Source organism: Helianthus annuus, chromosome 3 (assembly GCF_002127325.2).
Source record: "Helianthus annuus cultivar XRQ/B chromosome 3, HanXRQr2.0-SUNRISE, whole genome shotgun sequence".
Taxonomy (NCBI): Eukaryota; Viridiplantae; Streptophyta; class Magnoliopsida; order Asterales; family Asteraceae; genus Helianthus; species Helianthus annuus.
Genome location: NC_035435.2, coordinates 60,242,616 through 60,252,488, shown reverse-complemented (window position 1 = coordinate 60,252,488; position 9,873 = coordinate 60,242,616). Strand labels below are relative to the sequence as shown.

Below are 9,873 nucleotides of genomic sequence, written 5' to 3'. Positions count from 1 at the left end.
ATGATAGAACTAATTTGGTAGAAATCTTATTAGATTAGTCATAAGTTGAATGATTCTACTCATACCGAAAGAGTTTACATCGTTTACAAGCTGGAGAAATCCAACATTTCCCCTCTAAAGTCCAAAACTTATCAAACTATGAACCCATGACATTTTTATACATGAGGATTTGGGACGGACGAGCACATCCGTGCGGATGAGCTTGTCCATGCGGATGAGCTACATCTGTACGCATGACTTACATCCGTACGAACCTCTCTCATCATCTCCAAAGTCATGTGTTTTTATCTCATCTATACAATACTCAACACACGCTCTATCTAGCCTATTCGCACAGTTACAGACATACATAATAAGCACTAACAGAAGTGATGGATTATTTACTCTATAACAGATCTGATTCGTTGGTGTGGTCGCTAGATAAAGACGACGTATATTCCACCTTGGGCTTTAGAGCGTGTCAATGTAGGTACCGGTGAATGAATATTCTGGAGTAAATGGGTTCCACCAAAAGTCGCTTAATTCATATGTCGTGCATGTCAAAAAACAATTCCGTCTAAGATGGCTTTATGGGTTAGAGGTATAACTAACATTCAAATGACTTGTGATAGATGTGCTTTACAAGAAAAGTCGACGAAGCACGTGTTAGCCTCATGCGTATGGGTTTGAGCAATTTGGTGGCAGATTTTTGTTTGGCTATCATGCACGTAAATTCTTCAAAGGACGAAATTTATGGGTTAAAGGTATAACTAACTACTAATGGGTTAGAGGTATAACGTGTTAGCCTCATGCATATGGGTTCGAGCAATTTATGAGTTAGAGGTATAACTAACTGCCAATCCCTATGGTTGACTTGTTATGCACGTAAATTCTTCAAAGGACGGAATTAATGGCGGGTTCACACACATGGAAGAAGGTGATAAAAATGGTATTCCTTACTGCGCTTTGGAAAATATGGTAGGCGCGCAATAATAAAACGTTCAACAACACGTTCATATCAACAAACAAGACGGTAGAAGACATAAAAATGAATTCATTTCTTTGGTTAACGAATAGATCAAAATTGAATAATGTGGATTGGGATAGATGGTGCGATTTTAATATTCAAGATGTAATTATATAATTGTACTATTGTTCGGATTTTACGTGCTTCCCGTTGCTATATAATTACATCTATATATATATATATATAGGGAGAAGATCATGCGAGAACCACCTCTTATTGCGAGAACCGCGAGAACCAATGTGAACACAACAAAAAATGCCTAAAAATAGCTAAAAATCACACAATTTTTTTTTAATATTTTTTATATAAAAATCGCTACTTTTCGAAGCCAATAAAATTTTTTTTTTTTTTTTAAATTTTTCTTGGCCACTAAAAGTAGCGATTTGAGCATAAAAAATATTAAAAAAAAAAAAATTAGATTTTTTTAGATTTTTTTAGGATTTTTGAGGGTTTAGTTTTTAGCATTTTAGCTTGGGGGGGGGGGGTTTAGGTCTTTTTAGGTTTTTTTAGCTATTTTAGGTTGTGTTCACATTGGTTCTCAAGGTTCTCACAATAAGGGTGGTTCTCGCATGAGCCCCTCCCTATATATATATATATATATATATATATATATATATATATATATATATATATATATATATATATATATATATATATAGGACAAAGATCCGTTAGGAACCACCCTTTATTGCGAGAACCGCGAGAACCAGTGTGAACACAAACAGTAATACCTAAAAAAATCTAAAAAACACCCAAAAATTTTTTTTTTTATTTTTTTACTATTTTTTATATAAAAATCGCTACTTTTAGTATCTAAAAAAAATTTAAATTTTTTTTTTTTAAATTTTTTTTTTTTGGCTACTAAAAGTAGCGATTTGAACATAAAAAATAGTAAAAAATAAAAAAAAAATTAGATTTTTTTTTATTTTTTTAGATTTTTTAGGTTTTTTGTGGGATTTAGTTTTTAGCATTTTAGCTTGGGAGGGGGGTGGGGGGGGTGGGGGGGTTTGGTGGGGAGGGGGTTTAGGTATTTGGGGGGGGGGGGGTGGGGGGGGGGGTTAGGTTTTTTTTAGGTTTTTTGAGGGTTTTAGTTTTTAGCATTTAGCTTGGAGGGAGGGGGGGGGGGTTAGGTTTTTTTTGGGGGGGGGGGGGGGTTAGGTTTTTTTGGGGGGGGGGGGTGGGGGGGGTTTAGGTTTTTGGGGGGTGGGGGTTAGGTTTTTTTTAGCTATTTTAGCTTGTGTTCACATTGGTTCTCGCGGTTCTCGCAATAAAGGTGGTTCTCGCATGAACCTTACCCTATATATATATATATATATATATATATATATATATATATATATATATATATATATATATATATATATATATATATAGTTTTCTCCGTTCAAAAAAATGTAGTTTTGGTGATATCAATGAGATTTTAACTTTATTCATCATCACCACAAATCAAAGAACTTTTATCGATGAGACATAGCAACGCATAACACAGGAATTACTGTATTATTAGTTTTCCAATCGCGTAAAGTCACTAAAGTTTTATGCATAATTTTAAAAATTATTGATTTTGTTTATTTTGTATTTACATTTACTTAAAAATACACCCTTTGACTTTTTTAATTTTTAAAATAATTAAAATTACAATGTTAGGATCTATCATTTATTCATCTTTGTACATAAAACATAAAACTGTTTTATAAACATGAGGTAGAAAGTAGTTAAACGAGTCATAATCATGTTTGAAACTTATGTTGTGCGCGTCGTCAGAAACCTGGTAAACCTGTTAAAACACGATTTGCCAGCCTTATATTTACTTATTGATAAATGTATCCTAAATCACATTATAGAGCAAAATAAGACAACAAATAAAGTAATAAAAATCTCCACAAACCAAAGTCTCGAGTCCAATAATTATTGAATATAGAAGTAGATCTCAATATATACACTAGAACACCACAACTTTGTGATGAACATTCATCCAGCCTTTGATAATTTGTTCTCGGAATCGCTATACCCTTTGTTTAGAAGTTAAGCTCTACAGAAATTATGATAGTTTTTATTCCAACGTCTGCAAAGTAAGTTCTAAACATGTCAAGTAGCTCATGCGTCGCATTAATTTTTGGTATATATGGATCAACAATAACATGTTAGCAACATTTAATCTTGATTCAGTTGGTAAAGGAATATGATGGTAATTCTCATTTCTTATCTCTTTTAAAATCTGCCTCGCTTCCAATTTATCGAACAAAAATGCCTAAGTTTTTTTTCCTTCATTTCCTTTCTAGCATGCTGCAAAACCAGACTTATTTCTTTCATTTGAAATTCCAAATTTTCCCTCTATCCAAATCATCAAACATTGTTAATCGGTTCTTTTAAGTATCAAATCTTCAACGTTAATGAACATATGGAGTTATGGACAGTGTTAGCTAGGTCTCAGTTTATATAAATTTAGATTTGATTATAATATAGAGTGAACGCTTAGAATAAAATAAAAAAATTGAATCACTTTGTATGTTAACGATGATGTGATAAGTCGACCTTAAAAGACTTATAAAATAAAACTTAGAATATATATATGTATCCAGCTTTAGAATTGCTAGTAGAATCAGGACCAATCACCAAAGAAGCTAAAGGCTCACGCAGATACAGAAGAAAGCTAAAGGCTCTGGTTGCAATAGGTTCTTTAGAGACTTCATCTGGAAAAGAATTGTGTTGATATCTTTATCCCTCGTTCAACATTTTAGAGATGGTTAAACAATAAAATATGATATCAAAAATTAACTCGGTTAACTTTCAATTAGTAAGGTGTTTCTAAAGAAAAATATGTTAAAAGTTAGGAGTGTTAGTAAACATTTTCTGAGTTGTGATTAACTCTGATCAAGAGATTAAAGTTGAGATTATTAAAATCTAAATTCTCAAATCCAGGGCCGGGTCTTGGGCCGGCTAACCCGTGCCGTTGCCTGAGACCCAAATTTTCAAAAGGTCCGAAAGTTCTAAAGTTCAAGGCTTGTCTCCACCACCAATATCTTACTTTTTTTTTAAATTCATTTCCCCTTGATCACAATTTTGAGACCAGTTTTTTATGTCGCCCGGGCTTAAATTTTTTTTAGAGTTCTTGAGGAGGACGGCCTTAGACCAATCTTGCTGTACACCAATCTTGCTGTACCTTCGTGTAAATTATAAATCTACCAATAAATGATTTATTTGTGATTTTCTTGATACATATATCTCAAGTTTCTACTTAAGAAATATAATGCATAGTTTTCCTTCTCCAAGGAGCAAGAATAAAGTGAAATTCAAGAAAATGACTTTAAGCTTGTAAGGTGAATCTTTTCACATAACTCAAAAGATATTATAAAAAAAGTGTCAAAAAGGTGTTTTGAGACCCCTTTTTTCACTTCATAACTCATTTTATATGTGTTTCAACCTTTCTCTTCGGTCTTAAGAAAAACATAGAAACTTAAAGTGGTCAAAAAAAGAACAAAGTGAAATTATAGATGCTGCAGAAAAAAATATAGGAGTGCAGGACGGGGAGGACTAATTATAAAAAAAAAAATTCAAGGGGTGCGGCCGCCCGGCCACGCCATAAGATGGGTCCACCCCTGATTAAATGTTCAGGACAGCTCATATGTGAGAATATTTGAATGAGAGCTAAAAGGTGATACGATTTAAGGGTAAAGGAAATGAACCACTTATAGAACTATGAAATTGGATGGTCACATTTCAAAGCAGCCATGCTAGTGCATTTTATAATTAACTTCCTTTGCGAGACCAAGTTGGCTTAGTGGACTGCCATAATATATTTTCACCACCTCTAAGGTAAAATGAGTATGGCACAAGACGAAAGTGAGAAATGTTATGTACGTTCTAGCGAACGTATAGATAAAACCTAAGTAGAAGTATAGCACTAACAATGATATGATAAGTTCAAGCATTACATAGGAACATTTATTTATATGCTAAACTCAAAACCAAAAATATAAATAAGTTTGACCAAAGTAATCAACCTACATATTTACATATTAAAGTTGTCTGAACAGGCGGAAAGTTTGAACAGAACTCAAACTCTACCAGGTCCACTAAGACCATCCGTAGTGGCTGCCTAAAGGGGCGTTTTTTTTTTTTTTTTTTTTTTTTTTTGCTCATTCACGCCCAATCTCGCCCACCAGCCACTACGTTGGGGCGTGTTTGGCTTTTTTTTTTTTTTTTTTTGTTATGGCGTGTTATAAATCACGTTGGTGGGGCAATTTCTTGGCCAATCACATTTGAGCTTCCATTTTTTGGCCAATAAGATTTTTAAATTTTTTTTTCTTTATTTTATTTTATTACAAACATAATGCGTCACAATCCTCACATCCCCACTACACCTCTTTTGTAAAAGCGTCCAATAATACCCCATTGCTGACTGGGCTGCCACATGACGCAAAACGCTCTAGGGTGGGGCATTATTCACTCCAACGACTAAGAAAGTTCTTCAATGAGATTTTTATAATGATTTGTTGATGCATTGAGAAGGCTAGAAATTAATGATATCATTTTTTTTCTAACAAGCCGGTGGTTGTTTTCAAGATCTTGTAAGACACCAAATCTCTCACTTTTTTAGGATTTTGAAGTATCTAGTTTGGAATGATTGGTGTAATTTTTGTTTTTATTGTCCCTTGTCTTGCCTCTAGTCTCTTGATAGTTGGCTTATTAACGAAATTGTGAATAAAAAAAGGCTAGACTTAAAGAAATATAAAAATGTGTAACAAAAATATTAATTTTGGTCAACATAACCAACATTCTCTAGACTTGCAATTACTTCCCTCATCATGGTAAAGCAAAAACTTTAGCAAGTATTAAAATCGCATGATTTATGAACTTTAAGAGGCATTAGGGTCATATTGTAACATTAGGGTTTTCATATTAATCGATCCTAAAAAAACTGTCCTTTGTATTATCAAGCACTAGGAACCAATTGATATATGGGACGGATTACGTAGCTTAATTTCCTAACATATAACAAATTAACAACATAAGGTTTTACGTCAAAACCAACTGGCGTTAGGCAAATACATTTTTCTCTCTTCGTTTTTCAACGTGAGGTTGTCCTTACACCCGAAATCAGTCCCCAAGTTCCGTGAAAAGGGTGGTTCTTATTCTTTTCCATCTTGTCTTGTTCTCTTTGATTATCATTCAGTGACTGTGCTTTGTTATTTAGCTTTCTAAGATGCAAATATTAGTGGAGATGGAAAATAAGTTATTTTAACAAGCGAATCTTTCCTTTATTGCAAACATTTGGGTAGTACAAAGCTAGTCTACGGACTATTGAAAAAGGGATGTAATGTTCGTTTGAATATATGCAACATAAAGCTAGGTAAAGCGTGTTTGGTGTAACATAAGTAATGAGCCATTCATAAGCTCTTTCTTGAACTTTGTTGGGGGCCACCATCTTCCCAGTTTATTATTATTATTACTAGGTGGATTTGTCCGCGCAATACAGCGGTAATTCGGTCGGTTCGGTTCAGTTTGTTATCGTACATATCTTTATAGTACCGACACTCGGCTTAAAGTCATGATATGTTCAAAAGAGTGTGATATACATTGAAAATCATAAAGAACCGAATAGCAGTGTGGGTTCCAATAATAACTATAGCAGTATCAATGTCTGTATCGGTTGCCTAGCGAGATTTTTTTTTTAAAACAAAGTTACATATTCTACTTTATAAAAAATATTTTAAACGCGAGATATCAGATGAAAGTTAAATAATATAAAACTAAACGGGTAAAAAGCATATATTTTTGTAAGTATATATCAATGCCGGTTCCGATATACCGATATGGGTATCAACGTGGCTCAGTCCGTGTCGTTCGTCATGGTACCGGTATGACACCGACACTTGATATAGACCGGATACCAAAAAGACAATATTTTGAATAAACTACATTTTTCATGAAAATTATACAAGAATGTTGAAAAAAAAATCAAACACAACTTCATATTTAACTTTCTTTTAAACAAAAGAATGCAACTAATTGAATAAAAATCAAATTTATTAAAAATTTAAACAGGCTAAAAACGTATAGTATATATAGTATAGGGGTAAAATAAATTAATTAACTATAATAATAATTAATTATTATAATATACTAATAATAAAATATATAATAATAATAATAATAATAATAATAATAATAATAATAAAATGTGATCACTGTTTATGGACACTTACAATTACAATTAAAATATAGATAATAATATTAATATAGATTATTATTATTATTGTTATTATTATATTAGTCTTTTTCCCGCTTGGCATGGTGCATGAACTTTCTATCGTTTTTGTTAATTCAGCGGAATAGCCAGGAATTTTTTTCTAGTATTAATACCAATGACATCTATACATTAGGCCGGAGGGTGTGGAGGTGTCACCCTTGCCACCTCAGCCTCCATTGCGCCGCATGGCGCCACCACCCCACACCGCGGCAATTACGGAGGGGCGCTATGGGTCCGGCTTCAGCATGGTAACAAGCTCCATTGGCATGATCGAGGTTGATTAATTAATAATGTTACCGTTGAAAGGTAACAATTTAAAAAAAAAAATCCAATTTTATAAATTAAATCTATAAATACCCCACATTCTCTACACTTTTTATACAATTTTACCTCAATCTTTATATACATTCTCTATACTTTTTTATACACTTCTACCACAATGTTTCCCAACAACCAAAACCCGTGGGATCCGACAATCCATTTTGGCAAGTGTGCAAAACAACGAGCAAGAGGACCGTTATCGAAGAGACTCGCGTACGGGTGAGGTTGGATATTATCCGATGCCACCTAGCACCCCAACTTCTCCTTATCCGACCACTCCACCGATGCTCGGTTTTACGGGTATTATTCTCAACCTCCATTTTCCCCAAAACATACCCCAAACCCAAAACACAACCCAACCCAACCCAAACCGAATCGTACCCGAAACCGAAGCCGACCCACTTCCTCAAAAAAGCGAAGTCATCGAAAGAAGGATGAGACCGAAAAACGTGCTACTAAGATGATCGAATTTTGGTCGCCTAAGAAAGAATTTGAGTTGGCAAAAGCATGGCTCGACGTATCGGAAGACGAGATTGTTGGTAAATTTTATCTCCATATATTTTTTACATACTTTTATAAACATATAGTTTTGTAAATATATTTTTTAAATTAAACATATACTTTTGTAAATATATTTTTTATAGGAAACGACCAAGATATAAAGGTATTTTGGGCTCGTATACGTGAGAAATTTTTTGCCACAATGGGTCATGGCAAATATCGAACGCCCGACTCTTTTTCGGGAAAGTGGAGCGCTATGAGGACGAAGGTTAGCAATTTCAACAATATATATACTAATCTCGTCAACAATAATCGAAGAAAAAGTGGTTCGAGTGACGTGGACGTTATGACCCAAGCCCACACTGACTATAGATTGTACCATGGGCATTACTTTACGATGGTAACTACGTGGGAGTTTCTTCGCAAATCTCCCAAGTGGCATCTTGTACCACCGTTCGACCCAACCCGCCCTTGGTCGAAACGGTCCAAATCAACATCCACTACCGAACCATCCGGGTCCGAAGCTCGTATAATAATTAATCTAAACAATGATGTTGACGAGTTTGAAGAACCAGAGGAGTTGCCTCGACCAAAGTGTATGGATAAAAGTAAGTTAGCGGCACGAGGAAAGTCTTCTTCAACGCCATCGGATGGCCCGTCCAAGTTGAACGACTTCGAGGAAAGTCTCAACAAAATAATCGCGATTAGGGAAAAAGACCAACAAATGAAAATGGAGAAACAAATCTAGAAAGACATGGATTTTCTCGCAAGAGATTTGTCAAATCTAGCGGAGCAGGACCGAGTCATTTGGGATGTGACACCTGTGCCTCTGCGACCATCAAACAAAAACCAAATCAATAAAATATTGTGTTTCATACTTGGGATTTGTGTAAACATGTGTATCGTTTGCACATGTCAATTCTTGTTCGATTTCGGGCCTTAAATCGCTTTCTGGAAGGTTATACGCGATCTGATGCGTAAATATAACCAGTTTAATACAACAAACACTCCAGAATAGTGAAATAGGCTTAACGTACCTTAAATAACTTTTACATAACTTAGAAATAAGTTTTGGATGGTTTGGTATGCCGAAATCAAGTTTTTCGCTTACAGGGACTAAAATCACAAACTGCGAAAGTATGCCGATTTGAACTGTAACGAACAATCCGGAACTTGATCATAAGTTAAATATGCCCTAAATATCCTTTACATAGCTTAAAAATAGGTTTGGAGGTGTTTTGTGCGCAAAAGTAAACTTTATGTTCATTCAGGGACTAAAAGCGTCAAAAAGAGCATAAGTTTGCATTTTCGCGCATATCTTACGTTCTGAATACATCCGGACATCCAAAAATTTATGTAAGCATTAAAATATTTTATTTTAGTGTTTGGCATAAGAAAATTCCATTCGTCGCTTGATTTGGATCGTTTTTGCGTTCGTTACGACTTCCGTCGTAATTAACCGAACAACGCAACCGTACGACCAAACGAACCGACATCCGACATATTTTTGAGCATATTTTAAGTTCCCTATACTTTAACTTCATTTTAGAGCCTTGAAATGAGGTTAACGGGGTTTAAACGTGTCAAAAATGAACCGAAATGCAAGATTCTGAAGTTCAGGGACCAAAATTGACATTCTGCCATAGTTATCTTAGGAAGGGACCAAAATGAAAAATCTAAATTCCAGCTTGTTCCAGCTGTTCCCCTCATTTGCACATGGTTTTAATGAAACTATGGGCTCCCATGGTTTCACAAAACCATGGGCACATGTGTACGGATGAGATCGAAGCTC

General features: G+C 34.6%; 1 protein-coding gene across 1 annotated transcript; it reads left to right on the top strand.

Moving 5' to 3' along the window:
• Window positions 1-8,040: 8,040 nt before the first annotated feature.
• Window positions 8,041-8,829, top strand: LOC110888668 (glutathione S-transferase T3-like). Its single transcript, XM_022136183.1, has 2 exons — window positions 8,041-8,119; window positions 8,225-8,829. Exons 1-2 carry the CDS (start codon window positions 8,041-8,043, stop codon window positions 8,827-8,829), a joined length of 684 nt encoding a protein of 227 aa, XP_021991875.1.
• Window positions 8,830-9,873: the final 1,044 nt, after the last annotated feature.

Coding starts and splice junctions, on each gene's coding strand:
- LOC110888668 (XM_022136183.1), top strand. CDS start 8,041: ATGATCGAATTTTGGTCGCCTAAGAAAGAATTTGAGTTGGCAAAAGCA. Junction 8,120..8,224: donor ATCGGAAGACGAGATTGTTG/GTAAATTTTATC, acceptor TATTTTTTATAG/GAAACGACCAAGATATAAAG.